This window comes from Chenopodium quinoa, unplaced genomic scaffold, assembly GCF_001683475.1.
Source record: "Chenopodium quinoa cultivar QQ74 unplaced genomic scaffold, ASM168347v1, whole genome shotgun sequence".
NCBI lineage: Eukaryota > Viridiplantae > Streptophyta > Magnoliopsida > Caryophyllales > Amaranthaceae > Chenopodium > Chenopodium quinoa.
Window position 1 is genome coordinate 5,483,453 of NW_018743955.1, and position 17,362 is coordinate 5,500,814.

The 17,362-nt window shown below is 34.8% G+C and overlaps 1 protein-coding gene across 3 annotated transcripts; it reads left to right on the top strand.

The window, feature by feature from the left end:
- Positions 1-556: 556 nt before the first annotated feature.
- On the top strand, positions 557-17,168 carry LOC110689235 (neurochondrin-like). Of its 3 annotated transcripts, none has more exons than XM_021865965.1 (18): positions 560-816; positions 4,700-4,901; positions 5,854-6,016; positions 6,203-6,339; positions 6,527-6,630; positions 7,324-7,419; positions 9,130-9,223; positions 9,672-9,792; positions 9,904-10,094; positions 11,874-11,965; positions 12,036-12,091; positions 12,182-12,271; positions 12,360-12,459; positions 13,347-13,451; positions 13,554-13,626; positions 15,040-15,203; positions 16,325-16,379; positions 16,670-17,168. In XM_021865965.1, exons 1-18 carry the CDS (start codon positions 730-732, stop codon positions 16,723-16,725), a joined length of 1,986 nt encoding a protein of 661 aa, XP_021721657.1. In that variant the 5' UTR covers positions 560-729; the 3' UTR covers positions 16,726-17,168. The 3 variants fall into 3 exon arrangements, with proteins under 3 accessions (XP_021721659.1, XP_021721657.1, XP_021721658.1); XM_021865966.1 differs by lacking the exon at positions 560-816 and adding an exon at positions 4,384-4,608; XM_021865967.1 differs by lacking the exons at positions 16,325-16,379; positions 16,670-17,168 and having other exon boundaries at positions 557-816; positions 15,017-15,203.
- Positions 17,169-17,362: the final 194 nt, after the last annotated feature.

Below are 17,362 nucleotides of genomic sequence, written 5' to 3' on the forward strand. Positions count from 1 at the left end.
TGTTTGTTGGCCTTGTCTTTACCTTAGCCCTATGACGACCCATTATTAATAGAGAGTAGTGGAAATAAGTAGAGAAAAGCTTTTCAAGTGATGAAGCATATTCATGATGGAATCGCTAGTTTTTCCATAAGTTTATGATGTGTTACTGCTTTTAATATATCATAATATTATTGTTGCGAGACTAACGTAAAGGTTTTGAGTTTTGATTGGTTTTGTTAAGGACTTACAATGGTTCCAACTTCCAAGTTGTAGGTTTGACTTTGCTTTTGATTAGTTGACTTTTAAAGTTGAGTCATTTTAAATATTTTAAAGGAGAGTCTTCCGCTGTGTGTCTTTGATAGTTGTCTTAGCCGTTTTCATGGTGGTGTTAATATATTAGATTTTCCTATTTAAAGTTTTAAACGGGGCAAAACAAACATTTTAAAATAAAGGAATTTCTAGGGTGTTACAATTTTGTACACTAAACAACTAACAATTACCTACAATTTAGTATTTACCAAACACTTTTACACAATTAGATATGTATAACTAGCTAGTCAAACCATCTAATACAACTAACTAGTCATCAACCAATTAGTACGACTAGTTACATCAGTCAGCCACCAACTAATTACCATTACCAAAAGAAGTCATCATCATCATCTTCATCGTCGTCATCGCTGTCGTCATCATCATCATCATCATCATCAGACGTTGACGCAGACGTAGAAGCAGAAGCAGAATTTCGTAATGAGTTCATCAAATACCACCAGGAGAAAGCCTCATCGCCATGCGCATCTTCATATCTTTCTGGACACAAATCAAGCAATCATACAGGTGATATGTTTTTAGATATAAAGCATATTGGGATGGTTATTACATGTTCAGTTCAACTTATTTAAGAATATGCTTATTTCATAAATGATCAAACCAGTTTAGACTACAATTTTTTTTATTGCGTTTCCTTATTACTAAATATTACTCCGTAGTGATTTCATAATTTTTTTTTCAAAAAAATATATCAAAATAAGATTGTTTCATATTCGGAAAGTACACAATAATACAACAATTCACGACATCTCATTTGGTATTTTTTATTGTATACGTATGGTCAAAGGTCAAAGGTCAAAGGTCAAATTCGGATATCAAATCATATCAAAGAAATTTAGATCAGATCAGATCATATCACATTATATCAAGTGAAGTGAACATAGCCTTAGACACTAAAAGTCTAAAACAAACTGCACATATTAAACCTCATAGTCAGTTATATATCTGCAAGGATTATTCTTTGAAGATATGTTGTGGATCCTTTAATTCATCAGCACTTGGCTTCATTTTTGAAAGGGTGACTGGGTTAGCAGATGCCTCAACAGTTTAACAGTTAACAAGACCCTTATACTTCATGTTTGTCGGTCTTCATTACTTACACATGGCTTATGTAACTTCTTTGCATTGGAATTCATCATGCAATTCATGTCCATGCCATCTCTAAAGATACATTACAAAAGTATCTCAGTTCTGACTTCTATATACTCCAATTAAGCACAAAGTCACAAACCCTGACAGATTTGAATGAGTAAAGCATGGCAACAACAACAAAATTTTAGTCTTAAAATGATTTGGGGTGATGAGTAAAGCATGGCAAGAGACCAAAAAAAGCCAAACACATGGTCCAGTGTGATAGGTCACCTGAAGTCAGACCAACCCTCATCAAGGTTTCCTATATTGCCAGTAACAATTTTCATATAAGACAACTAGGCAACTAAAACGTTCCATCTGCAGCAAAATAGGGAATTAATGCCTAATTACTTAGAAAAATTGTAGAGAAACATAACAAACAAAAGGATGATGATTGCAGAACTTATGCTGGAAGAAGGCACATAAAAACATAGACAACAAACATTTGCAAGCAAAATATACAATTTGTCCTTACTTATTTCCTTCTTTTGATGTCCCTTGGTACAAGAAGAAGTCCTTCCTGAACCATTATGAGGTTTCCTGTACTGCAAAGGGCGCTTATCAGATGACAGGCCATCTTGGCCAGAAATAGATTGCCAACTCTGTAAACAACCACATTGGCAATAGTAGTCAGAAAATAACCATGCATTCAGTCCAAGTAGACTACAGAAATCAAGTTCATGGTAGCAAAACACATATGTGTTCTCAATCCTTAAGATTAAAAACATTACATAACTTCTCTTCAATCTTCATATCTTATTATGTTTTTTTCCTACAGATATGTGGTTTGCGATAAGTGTGGTGTTAAAGCGAAAAACTTAAGTGTCCGTTAAGAATCTGATACCTATGTTGAGTTGAGAGTAGGACACGGCCACACTGGTACATACTAAAAGCTGAAATAGAGATCATCAATCTTTAAAAACATCAAGAAGATTAACTAGCATAATAGGGTTAATATTTGGGGTAGTGATGACATGACAAGAAAGTTCTTTCTATTGTATGGTAGACATTCTTGATGCCTAAAAAGAAGTTGGTCTGAGTCTAAATTTTGCAGAATCTGGAACAGTGCATAGCATAGAAGTAGTTAACATACTATGGGTGTAATGAGAGTTAATCAAATGATACATCTAGTGGATGAAGATGGCACTGTAGCAAACAACAAAATTAAGATTCAACAAATAAATGCAAACTAAATACTCCCAAGCCCTCCTCTCTATTAAGGTTACCAGTACGAGAAAGATCAGCTACCAAAGCTGTACTTTTGCTTCACTATCATACTCCATACACTGTTCTCGGTCAAGCTCATGATCCGAGGATCAATCACTTCACTACGTTGTACTTTCTTGCCTCACTTTTAAACCTTTTGGTAATATAAGGAAGTAGCTTCAATTTGATTTTCTAATAATCCCGAGGAGTTAGGACTCAGATAATGCTCTAGTCTACTAGTCTAGGCATTTGGTTTGATTGTTCTATGTCAATCTACAATTATGAATCTACCAGGTTTTGACTAATTATATGTTTCGTTAAACCACAAAATAATAATAAAAAGTTTATGAGCTCATATAATGCATGTTGTCTTATGGTAATTAATTGATGGGGTTTCAAATTTCTTAAGTCACAAGTTTAGCTTAAACTTTTGGTGGATGATGTTTATATAGCTACAAACACATATTTCAAATTACTAGTCCGGTCATATTTCTACTGACACAATAACATGAGCATCCAACAGAAGCACACTATTTTAACAACTTGACAAGCAAATAAAATCAAAATCAATCTCATCCTAAATGTTATTGGATTTGATAGATTTTAAAAGCATCATCAAACTCTCACCTTAGACAGGTAATCAACACAGGCTTTCACATTCTTCATTAAATTTTGCTTGAAATGGTTCCTTCGATGACCTGACCTTCTGCTTCTGTAATTGCTGTTGTTTTTCTGCATTTCAATAAACAAAAGCACCACATGTCAATTGTCATAATAAAGACCCGGGATCAAATCTCTTCTACATAATTTCCCAATCCCCTCGATACGGCCAAAAAGTTTCTCAATTCCCCCCCCCTCCCGGTAACATTTAATTTGGTCCATAAATTAAATTAGCTCAACCAAGCCCAATTCAAACCATAATTCAAATTCAACAAATAAACGCAAGCTGCGCTTTTATGCTTTACTCTCATACTCCATGTTCTCGGTCAAGCTCATGATGCCACGATCAATCAATTCACTAAGTTGTAGATTTCTTGCCTCAAATTTTAAGCTTTTGATTATATTCTAATGATCCCTAACAGTTAGGAATTTGATAATGCTCTACTCTACTCATCTAGGAAATTGATTTATTTGTTATATTTCATTAAACAATGACAAATCTACTAGGTATTAACTCATTATATGTTTCGTTAGACATTGAAATTATAATACAATCTGACAAGCAAATAAAATCAAAACTCAATCTCATCCCACAAGTCAGTGGTTTGCTAAATATTAAAAGTATCACCAAACTCTCTCACCTTTAATAGGTTACCAACATAAGCTTTCACTTTACTTATTATATTTTGCTTGAAATAGTTCCTTCCATGACCCAACCATCTGTAATTGTTGTTGGTATTATTGGATTTCTGCATTGCAACAAACAAAACCATCACAAATCAATTAGTCATATTAATCCGGGATCAAATTTCGTCTACATAATTTCCCAGTCCTCTCTACAAGGCTAAAAAAGTTCTTAAATGCCTCCCCCAATAAATTAAATTAGCCCCATGAATCAAATTAGCTCAACCAAGCCCATTCAAACCAAAATATCACTTTGCTAAAACCCATTATCACCCACAGCATATAACTTTATCTAATTCATCACCAATTTATCTAATTAACGATGCAAATTAGCATCCAGTGACTAAGTGAGGTAGTAGATGTTGAGAAAATACCGGCTAATATGGCATTATTAACAAGTATTGTAAATATAGGGGTATAGTGGTCTTTTTTCTCCTCTTGAAAAACTTGTCAAAAATCTATAGTTAAATTAAAAAATACAAACCCAAAATCACAAACTCTGAGTTGTCTGGAATTCTCGACTGAGGAGTGAGGAAATAGGCTTCTCTTTGGGCTTGCGCATCTCTTGTTCATCCATCTTCATTAGAATTAAAGAGCTCATCTTGTTCATTTTTCATGGTATTTGACTACTTTCCATCTTCAATTACATTGCTATTAGAGTTTTTGCTACTCTTGTAAATTATATTCAACTTCAATTTGTGAGTTGCAGGAAGTAGTAGAGAAAGAGGAGCAACAAACTCGGGTGCCAATGCTAGAAGATTGTTTGAACCTATTAAGAGGCGAAACCGACGAGAAGCGTCTCGCCGGCTTACTGTTAGTCACCCGTTGTTGCGACAAGAATGACCAACAATCCATTCTTAAGGTGTATCATGCTGTTGGTGTTCGATTCCTCGACCGCCTTTTACGTACTGGTAATTCATTTTTAATTCATTCCTTAGTGTTTTTTTTCTTCATAATTTTACCAAATTTTGTTTGTTTTATATATTGTGTTTAAGCAGTTTTTGTATTGGGTGTGTTAATTTGAATCTTCCTTTAATTATGATGCTTAATTTTATAAATAATTATGAAATTGGGATACAATTGCTGCCATAAATACTGCTTATTGCAATAACTATATGGTGAAGAATTTGGCTAGGATTATTAAGGTTAAGCTCCTTGTTATGGCATTAATATTAGGTTTGTCATAATAGTGTTACTATGGTTTGTTAATTTTGCAAGAGTATTTTCCATCATGGATTATAGTATCGTGTATATGTCCGTGTTTGTGCCTGCATTAGGCTTGCTATGTTCGATTGTGTTGATTTTTAAAACAATTTATGGGGATTTTGGCATTGTTGAAGATGAAATCCTAAATTAAGGTGGTAGAATTGGAGGATGTGGGGGATTCCAACTTGTTAAGGTTTATGGACTTATAGTATATTTAGGTGAACATGATTTGCTCAGTTCATGGGTATATGGCTAAGTTGATTATTTTCAATGAAACTACTTGGGTTTAGATGGATTTATTTCAGCATTAAGATAAGATAGGAAAAATATTTCATAGAGAGTAGAGAGACAAGTGGGATGTGGGATTGAGGGGTTGGTTTTGGTTTCGTACTTCCATAGGTAGCACTGGGTAATGTTGTTGGCTGAGCTGAGTTTTAAGAATTTTTTTTTTTTAATTGTTTATTTGGAAAATTAGCTTAAAATATTATCAATAACGTATCTTAAACTTTCTTTAGCTGTTATGCCCCCCAATTTCTTTTGTCTGTGATTTTTGTTTGCCTTTTTTTTTTTGGTTTAGCTTCCTGCACGATCAATTCACTTGATGAAACAGAAGTTTGAGACCCATTTTGATCGTGATCTACTATGCATTTCTGATAGGTGTGGGTAAAGGTAGTACAGCCAATAGCGGAAGTGACAATCGTGATGCATATCTGCACCTATGCATCACAGTTCTTGCAGCATTTTGTCGTGTTCCAGAAATAGCGGCGTCTGAAGACATGGTATCAAAGATACCCTTAATCTTTGAAATCATGGAGAAAGAGTAATACTTTTTTCTTAAAGCTATTTTTGTTAGATTATTGTCAAATCTGCGCATTTTTAGCTAGCTGGTTTTGTTGCACTTCATGTTATGTATCTATACCCTAGACTTGCTTTTAGGTCTTGAAGTTGTTGTCTTAGGCTCTTAGTCAAATGGCCATACTTAGTAGCTTTTACATTTCAAATGCAGGGCATCTTCTTCTATTTTGGAAGAATGCTATGAAATATTGTTTCTCACTTCATCAGTTTCTGACAAGGGAGTTGCTACGCTATTTGAGTCCGGAGGCCTGAGGTTGATTTCTATTCAGTTGCCTTCGCTTCCAGATGGTATGAAAACAAAATAGCTCTGTCATCTTCTTGTAGTTTACTTATGATTTATTTGTCTTCTTTGTTTTGAGTTCTGTAGCAAATGGTTTGCTGACAAGTATTTTGTGTGGGATATCTTTTCTTGTTGAGATGTTTGAATATGCATACCTCCTTTTTTTATTTAGTGATTTGTGGACTCTATTTGCAGGTTCTCAGGTCTTGGAACTTTCCTTGAGACTTCTCCAACTCATCTTAAGCAAAGTTTCTGTGGATGTCATTATAGGCAGACATTTACCAGAGTTGGCAACTATGGTGAGCTAATCTGTAAAACACTTTCTGTTTGATGTGTATTTGCACTCATTGGGACGGGTAAATCATATTTAGTAAAATTGTTTCTCAACTGACTGGAGCTGAATAAAATATAAAGATCAAGGAATCAGTACTATTAATTGGTTTTTGTGTTTACCTTTAACTTAAGATAAAGGATATGGATCTATCATAGAAGCACTAAGCAAAGGTTGACATCTATAGAAAACTGATCATTACAATCCATCCCGATGCCACTCATTTGTAAGAATTGATTTGTAATGTGGCTAGGAAGTTACTTATATATGCTAAGACAGTTGAAAGTGACTAAAAGAATTCAAATTGAGACAGAAAACCTATATTCATTAATTGACTCTCAAAGATGTAAATTACATGAGACAGCTCCATTTTGTTATTTTGCTAAAATCAAGGATTTGGAAATGAATAATAATCAACCCTCATACGTTTTGGATGACTGAGCAACAATAGTTTTAGATATAAAAGTTAGAAAATGTTTCCCCCTATTACAAAGTTTAAGAAGCTGTTTCATACTTTAGCTTAAATATTTCCCTCAAATTTATTTTTTGGAAAACTATATTTGATCTTGTCTCCAGCAACTCTCAAACATGTTCCTGCATCACAACTATTGCCTGTTCATTAAGAAATTATGATGTCTCTTACTGAATCTTTATCTTTCAGGTTGTACCCATAGCTAGGCAGTTTGCTCTGTTTCAAAATGCTCTGAAATTTGACTTACTCCAGCTTCTTTGTGTTATCCTTTCATCGGATCATTCGGTATGTTCAAACTCCTGATGATGCTTATAAGTAAACTCTTTCAAGCTCTTAAAGTGGCTTGGAATTTGATCATTCTTTATACGGCAAGGCTGCGAACAAAATTGTAAATCCATAGAAGCCCTAATGATGCATTAAGGTTTTATATTAAAGCTTGGAGATGAAGTTGGCAAAGATCTTCTGTTCTGACAGATAGTAAATCTTTTATTATATAATGGAAAAAAGGATTTGAATTAAGACTATATACTATGGACTTTGCCAGAAACTTGGTCTCTTCTATAACTTTTAGGACAAGGGGTGTATAAGACTGGCTTTATGTATGGATTAGTGTCATACGCAAAATTAATAGTTGATTGTGCAAACATAATAGTTTGTAACAAGTATTGCCATCATGATAAATCACATAACATATATATACTCTCCTTTCATTCCCAAAAGTTTGCCTTACTATAGACTTGTGTAATTGTGTTCAGGAATTTTTGGAAACAATGAGTGGTAAGAAAATGGTGAATTAAGTAAGAGTGAGTGGGTGGAAAGGTGTAGATAGTGTGGGTTAAGTAGAGTAAGGTTGTAAAAAAGTTTACCAAAAATAAAAAATGTAAAAGTGAGTTGAATTTTCTAAAACACTGTGAAACAGAAAGTGAGTGGAACTTTAAAAAACAATCAGTTTAGCTCCACCTAAAGCTTGCTTTGCTACTTGGGCAGTTGTCATAGAGAAGATCCTAGTGATGGAATTTCTTAAGAGGAGGAATTTTTACAATACAAGCCATTGTAGTTTGTCTCTAGCCTTGTATGTGATAAATTCCTTATGTACTGGTGTTCTTTCCCTTCATCATCTTTCTCTAGCCTTGTCTGTGATGAATTGGGTTCAATCATTTTTACAATACAAGCCATTATAGTTTGTCTCGAGGAGGAAGTCTGTTTATCATCTTGTACCCTTATGTCCGCTGTGTTCTTTCCTTTTGCATCTATCTCTAGCCTTGTCTGGGATGAATTGGGCATTTGGGGTCAATCTACTTTCAAGAAAGATACTTGTATAGCTTGGAAAATATGTTGAAGCAAACTTGGCCTGTTAAAGTGTGGAAAATACTGTAGGCATTTTTTGCGGGACACTTAGAAAGAATGAAACTAATGGATTTATGATGGTATAGCTTCCCTTCGTCAAGGTTTTATATTCTTTTCTTAAGTCTACAAGTAAATTAATAGGTTATGAGCGATACTTGATGCTACTTGATGTTGAAGACAAGTTGCTCCATCATAGCTCAAGCCTTAAAAAATATGGGCTTTGTCCTTTGCCTTCCTATTGTACATTTTTTTGGGTAGGTAAGATGAAGGGCCCTACTGGGCCGGAACCCAGGTTAGTGGGCTAGACAACTTGGGAGAGTGAGAGGAAAGGAAAGGAAAGGAAATCCCTTCCCTAAATTGTCCTTAGTGGGGATTGAACCTCTAACCTCATGGCTAGAAGGTGCCCTCCTAGTGTACATGGCTGTCTAGGTGACTCACACGCTCACATACTGTCTGTCACAGTATATTGTATTAATACTTGTTAATAAACCAAGAAAAAAAAGAAGGTGTTTGTGTAGCCTGTTGCGAACTGCAGTCATGTTATCGTTTATGGTTATAATATGATTGTCGATTTGATCTCGTTTAGATTTTTCATATTGAGTTATTCATGACTCTGAAAACCTCTATGATGATTTTGAAATATTTTAGGTTCCTCTGAAAAGTGCACTCCGAGCCATGTCCGATAATAAATGGTCTGCTTATGTGCGTGCTGGAATTATGGATATTTTACAGAATCGTGTTGGTATGTTTATCTTGCTATTATAATATCTACTTTTCATGCTTTTTTCCATTTAATTATCTGCTTTATTTGTAAAAAGCTAACTTCATGATCATAGTTTTAGAAATATCTCGTAACACACATAAACAAGCTTGAGAAAAAGATTGCCAAAGCCTTTTTCTATCTATATCTTCCTTGTGTGAAATTAATTACATAGTATGTTTCTAGCTCATGGCCTACTGTACTATATATATTGAGCAAGAGCTGTGTCATGCTTGGGTTACAGAGGGTCTAAGATGCCTGTTTTCAAAGAATGTTGAACTTCAATCCTTTTTTAGAAGGATCAAAGGGAAAGCTTTGCACTTGTTAGAATGCCATACATTGTTGCTATAAGCTCTCCTGGCTTTTTATTAGCCTTGCTCCACTCTAAGCTTAAAATCTTAAGGCTGATTTCCGTTGTCTCTCCTTGCAGCTGCGGAGCAAAAGATTCAGGCCCTTATTGTGGCTGAGGCAATGCTAGCTATGGTGGGAGAAGGGTGGCTGATTGGCCAGTTGGATGTCCCGGATCTGACTAAGTCCTTTCCATCTGAAAGGTAGGCAACATGTGAATTTCTGCTTTTCAATCCTCCATTTCAATTTGTTTACACTGCTGGACTTTTAAATTTATAGTTCCCTCTTTCTTCTTCTTCTTCTTTGTTTCTCAGGTGCTTGTTACTTGTTCTAGAGTCAGCACGGGTTGAGATTGCTGTTCTGCTTAATGAGCTGGCATACTTAAAATATGAAGCAGCTTCATCAAATCCTGAGGCCTTCCTTTTAAAGAGACGTAACTTGGCCATTGTGTTTTCATTGGTCGAAAATATCATCAAACTCATCTCTAATCTTAGTGAAGATGAAGGTAATGGCTTTTCAACATTTTCTTTGCTTTTAAGAGTAAAAAAGGAATTTATTCAGACCTCTCAGAGCATCTGCATTAGTTCTTAAACATTTGGTCATTTAGATGCGATATGAGACTTGGAAACTTTAAATTAGAAGATAACTTAACGAGGTCTTGACCATGTTGGAGTGTACGATATGAAATTTGTCAACTTTAAGTCTTTAACTTAGAATATAAATCAACCAACGGTCTTGAGTCTTGACGATGTTGGAATTTGATCCTCACCACACCTAGGGGTGTAATGAGCCTGACTTGTTTGTGAACAGTTCAAGCTTGGCTCGGTCAAAGCTTGACTTGTGGTGGCCTAACTCGGGTTTGTGTTCAGCTCAAGACTTTAACGAGCTGAGCTGAGATATGCCAAGCTTGGCTCCAAAAGCTCGTGAACAGGCTCAAACATTCTTTAATATATGAAGATTATATATTATGTGTATATGACTATATGCAACAATATATTCATCCTAGATATTACACAATAATAAGTTAGTTTCGTCGTCAAAATAGAAAACTCACAAAACTACAATTTTATTAATAATAAATAAATGCAAGTAAATTAAGGATAATAATAAGTCAATTATGTTCGTGAACAGCTTGATATCGGATCAGTCAATGCCCGGTCAAAGTTTGACTTATCAAGTTTTGAGCTCTGCTACAACATGAGCCGAGCTGACCACAGTTTCGGTTTGGCTCGACCGATTAGCACCCTATTCACACCAATACACTATATCAATAATCTCATAATGGTTCCTTACAAAATATGCCTTAAGGGAGATAAAAGTAGTGGTAATTTGATGATTTGATCTCTTTCTGAAAAATGTAGTCATCTTGAGTACATATGCATAAGATTTATACCTCATGGGGCATTGGCTAATGGCTGTGTTTGGAGAAAATCAGCTGATTTTAACTAGCTGATTATATTAACTGATTTGACTAACTTATTTTATTAGCTTATAGTAGAAAAGTGATTGGTAAATAGCTGATTGTTTAAAGCTAATTGGTTATGTGAAATGACCAATAAGCTAATTGCAGGGTAGGTGATTCATATAGGTTTTTTCTAATTAAATGGGGGTAACGGTGTCGTTTCACCATAAGAATTGAATAAGCTAATTGAAAAAGCTCCTAAAAGGAGCTTTTGAAAAAGAGCTTATTAGTGGAATAAGCTCTTTAAATAAGCTTCCCACCAAACACCTTGAATTAGCTTACTCAATAGCCAATAAGCTAATATTGGTCAAATAAGCTAATTTTTCTCAAATAAGCTAGTTACCTAACACAACCAATGGCTATCTTAAAGTTTTTGGCTAGGAGACCAGTTTAAATATAAATTGTAATCATTTGCTCTACGATGAACATTCTGATTATTGGGGCTATCTTAAAGTTTTTGGCTAGGAGACTAGTTTAAATATAAATTGTAATCATTTGCTCTACAATGAACATTCTGATTATTCACCCCCCCCCCCCCACACCTTCTTGTTTGCTGAATTTGACAGTTGAAGATTCTTATATATTGTATTCTGTAGTATCACCAGTATTTGTGGAAACTTTTGTTTGCATATTCTTCTTTTAGTTGTCCATATATAAGTAGTACTTTCTGCTTGGCTAGAATGTAGAGTTCTTCCTACCTTCATAGTTAGTTACGAATGATTATATGTGTCTCTATGTGGTAGCTCTAATTTTTTCCATTTTACTGACACAAGTCACTTAATTGATTAATAAATGACACTGACGATTTTTCTGCAACCGCAGAGAGTATTATTAGTGAAGGCACATTCACAAAGGTCATTTCTGGACTTAATGAGACAGTTGAAGTAGTCCTTGAATATCTTAAGGATGCAAAGGTAATGATGTGGTGTTATTAAATACAATTAAAAGATTCACAATATTAAACTTATTCTTAATGGTGTGAAGGATCACGGTCAAAAGAAAGGAGATGATCTTCTTGCTTCTGTACGACTTGTTGGAAGGTATGCCTATTTTTCCTCTTTTCTTTTTTGTCAGCTTCAACATCGGAGATCTGTCCCCTTTGAGGTTGCTTCTGATACACTTTTGTTTAGTTACTTGGCAGAGACTCCCCTTGCCAGCAAAGAGAAGGTCGAGGAGCTCCTAGATTATTTGCTGTCAATTGAAGGTGAAAATGAGTTAAGGTAAGTTTAAGTACAATGTACATTTTCAAAGTCAATAAAATTTCTTTCTGAGTTTAAATAGCATGTTTAATATATTTTTCTGTGGCAGTCCTTTTCTATCTAGAAGCTTCTTGCTTCCCATGATCTGCCAAGCAACAATGACAACTGAAGGAGTCAAAATGCTGGCTTCCTCTGGATCTTACAAAGTTGTAAGTTTCTTCCCTCATTATTATAATGCATATGACCAGCTAATTATTTACTGAATAGAATTGTGTGTTGATGCAATTTCTTTTGTAAAGGTAATGGAATTTAGTTATTGATTGATTTTAGAATGGAGATTGTGGGCAACATGTCTTTCTTTTTGTTGCTCCCACTTGGCCGCTCCCATATACAGCAGTAAATTTGCAATAATATACCAAAAGAAAATAAAAAAAGAGGGGGGTGGGGGGGGGGGGTGGGGCTAAAGAGAACCCCCTCTTTTTACCTCAGTCATTAATGTCTCAGGATTATTCAATCATTTTTTATTCTGTATAATTGCAGAGTGTATGCAACAATTTCTGTATCCTATGCTTCCAGCAACTGCCTTCTTAGTGGAAAAGCTCTTATTCTACCAGAATGTGGAGCTGTTCATTTTTCCCAGATTGCTTGCTTATTTTATTTTGATGCACCTCTTCTTTAAACTCTGATGTGAGTATAAATTTGGGACTCTAATTGATGTTTCATTTCTCTAAATGCTCATTTGGTTATCACATTTGTTATTTCCTCTATTGGTGTCCAGCATTATCACTATCTGAACACACATGTGCCTTAAATTGGGGGAAAGGGAATTTCTAGCTTTCTTAAAGTTTCAATGAGTGAAGGAACGCCCATGAATATATTGTGGGAACTTTCTATGGTCCTAACCCACTTAGTAAAATTGGCAATACAATTTCTTCTTTATTTTGGAGTGGCAATACAATATTCGTAATTATTCCTTGATTTTGGCTTCCTTGTCTCCTTGTTTTGTTAATATGTGTCAGCTTAACTCTCTCTTTTTTTTTTTTTTTTTTTTTTTTTTTTTTTTTTTTACATCTTAATTTTTTTGGTTCCTGGGCAGGTTATGGGGTATTTTGTACAACTAGTGAGTGAAGATTCCCGTCTCAGTGAGGATAGTGATTCTGTATTGTTAATATGTGATACAGTTATAAACTTCTTGTTGAAGGTAATGCCTCTAGCAATATTGCTTCTTTTCCCTTTGTTATTTTACATTAAATGGTACTTATTCATTTATTTGTGGTTTTGTTTTTGTCCTGGTTTTCCTTAGAGGGAACACATCAAAGTTCAGCTGGATGAAGCTGTGTTTGTCCAAGTCTTGAAGGCATTGGCTTATTGGACAGGTACCTTTTTTGGATGTCAGATTCTCATATTGCCTTTGGACAGTGATGAAAAATCTGTATATCTAAAAACACTTAAATTTTACTCTTTCCATACATTTGCTGAACTTGTTTAACAAAGGCAAAGGATGTTGAGCTTAATCTAGTAATACGTGTTCTGCATCTCAATGTTTTGTCTTCTGCATACGACATTTTCTTTTTATGGGATACTCTAGCTAAGAATAAAAGACTGACAGCTGTTAGATCTGTGATGCAAGACCTGAAAGCAGGCTCCTTGATAAGCTACTCTTGATATAAAACCTGAAATAACCCAAGTCATAACAAATTTGACTCTTGGGCAAGTCTAATAGCCCATGCCTGAAAATGATCTGAATAAGATGTCTTCTGTGTGTTTTTACTTGCTTTTGATCTATAAATATTAATGAATAAATTTACAACACCCCTATGCATGTACTATGTAGATCAAAGTTATGTTTGTATTATGGGTTTTATACAATCTTTAATCTAGATTTGAGCTCTATATTTAGCTACAAATCTGAATGCAACTTGCTTGAGAAAGAAAACTGAAGACCTAATCCACCTTTCCCACCCTCCCCTACATTAACCAGAATCCAGATTCAACATTGACCTGACCTGAACCTCATCCTGACCCAACATGATTCTGACCCATGTCTAAATTGACTGGAACCAACACACACACACACACACAAACATAAAGGGACTAAATCTAGGCCTGTATACCTGATTTAAGTCAAACCCAAACTTTATACTACCTCCGTTTCTTTTTAGTTGACACGTATTCCTTTTTAGCAAGTTTTTTTTATTTTTGACACGTTTCCTTTTGGGGTAAATTTTTTACCTTGCATTTACAAGCTACCCCACTTGCTTTTTCATTCTCTCCCACTCTCTCTCCTCTCCTTAATATATGTGCCTAAATCAAACGCGTCAACTAAATAGAAACTGAGGAAGTATAAAATAAGCTCACTTTAACAAGTGTTTGAAATGGCCCAATCCATATTAGTGATATGAACCCACAAAGTGAGGTACGGTGACCTGAAAACGACAAGTTACTGAGAAGCTCGGGCTGTTTGAGTTAGCGTTTTTAATATGTGAATGCCAGAGATGAACACTCTAGGAAACCAATAGTATCCCAAAAATTGCTGTCCAGTGTCCACTACTATAAATTTCCTATCTTTCATGTCTTATGGGGGAGTTGGGTATTTTACTGAATGGATTTGCCGATCTGGTGCCTCTGGACCCATCAATATGTAAGATAAATTAGATACAAGCCATACAAAATTGTTCTGGTTGAAATTGTTAGATGCAGTGTATATTTAACACAAATCAGCTCTTCCCATCAAATTTTATTCATCTATTTGTTTTCTTATACAAGGCTATTGTCTCTGTAATGGCCAGAGGGAACAAGTGACTCAACTTACATCATGATGGCGTCAACCATATGCTCACTTATTTTTGACTACACATCAGAGAAGGCCCTTCTGGCATATCCAGGGATTGATGTAAGCATTTTACATAAATTGTCTCAGCTCATTGCAAGAAGCTTGGTTGTATGTGCACAGGTAAAAGTTGCATCTTTTTCAATCATGTACATTTTATGTTGAGACATGCAACATTTGAGAATCTGCATTGTTGTTCATGCTTCCCTACACACCTGCATGCATACTTGCTCATTCAATTTGTGAGAGAATGGTGGAGAGAGGGAGTGGAAATAGGTGGGAAAGAACAAAGGGGGTGTTTTCACAACCACCTCCTGATCATAACCTTCATGCAGCTAGAACTCCCCAAATTCCAATGGTTCAATCTTGATTGTACAAACATTTGTGTTTCAAATATATCCATAACTTTCACAAGATGGTATACTTCCTATTCACTGGGTCATTATCTTTTTTAAATACTGCTTAAACTGTTCAAAAGTTGAGTTCTGAAGCATATGATATAAGGAGTCAGATTTCTCAATATTTTAGGAAACATGATCTTATCTAGAAACTTGGTAGAATCCAACAATAGAATTTTCTGAATTATTTCAAAAATCAGTAAATGTTTTCCATTTGGGTTTGTATTGTATTGGATTAGTTGTGACTGACTCATTATGTAAATGGTGTTAACATTTCGATTTAGATGTCTGTTCTAGACAGCTTTGCTGCTACTATAGGAGTAAGGCAGTCGATATTCAACCCACCTGGAGTGAAAGCCTCTTTAGATAAATTGGGATAAAAGTTTAAGAGAAGTAAAATACCAAGCTTCCTCTGCGTATGTTATTAAAACTCACGTTGAGAAATGCACTTTTGCAGTCAAACATAGTGAAACTGTTTTGGTTAGGAAGAGGAAAGAAACGACATCTTATAATTAACTTCTTCAGATATTATGTAGCTCTTATGCCAAAACCCATAATGTCTCTATTCTTTTGTCTGAATAACAATCCTATAAATCCTTGCATGGAATATTGCGTATAAGATCCTGCTTGTTTCCTGGTGGTATTAATCTTTGTTGCTGCAAATTAATCAGGGGATGAGTTCACTAGTAGACATAAAATCACTTGTTTGTATCTTAAATAAACATTAAATCTTAATTTCCTTATGGATATAGCTATGTACTTTTCTCTGCTTGATATTTTCTTGGCTTTTCATGAGAAGTTGAGATCCTTCTAAAAATTTGATCCTTGTAAAAAAATCCGTCACAGGAAAACTGCAACAATGAAAATTCGGATGTGGATCTTCATCAGATAATAGCTGCAGGTTTGTTCAACTTCTCTGAATCTCTGATACCCAAGTTGAGATTGTGTGACATAAAGTTGGTTAAATTAAGTTTCAATTACGGACTGTATTTTTATCTTTTTATTATTATTTTTTCTGTTCTTCCTTGGAATTCTAATTGACAAAGAAGGCATGAAGCATTTCTTTTTTTCTTTTGTAGACCAGTAGACAATATTCTATGGACATTTTCTGCATGTACTAGTGCTACTTATTTAGGTCTTCTGCACTATTTTGAGCATATCATTTACAGCACTTCTAAACAACGATTACAGGTTATTCCCGATGGGCTGATCGATTTCCCCTTGTCAGAGAAGTGGTTGGGAGATAAATTACATGAATAGGTATCACGATTTGTTGGAGTTTCTGCTGTTGTTGTTGCTATTGCCGTTGCCTAATATCATTCAGCTATATAGCTGCTGTACATTAATACCTGAGAAAGTACTGTAAATCATCGTTTCGTGTCCAGCTGGAAAGTTGATTTAGCTTGTAGGAGCGAAAATTTTGCAGGGGAAAATTTAATTAGTGGTTCATTTGGTCTTGTAAGAAACATCTATTTTAAAATCCAAGGAACTCGCGTTCCAAAGAAAGTTAAAGTTGGGTGTTTTATAAATTATAACCTGTAAAAAGCACTGTAAATCATGAGATTACACAAACTGTAATGTTCACATAAATATGTGTTATGTGTATCTGCAAAGATTATTTTTTTGGGAAAGCCTAGGGTATCATATGATGCTTATACATTTATACCACAGTAATTTATGCAGGACATCATTTAAAATTTGTTATTTTGCTCTAATCAGACACTATTAAAACAGGCTTCTCCCTTCCCTGGCTCCCAGCAAAGGGAAATTTAGTCATTCCTGTGTAAAAAAAAGTCAATTAAGGGCAGTTACAGAACAATTATTTTTTATTTTGTATTTTATATAGCCAAAGTAAGACATGTGAGTACAATTAAATAAACAAAT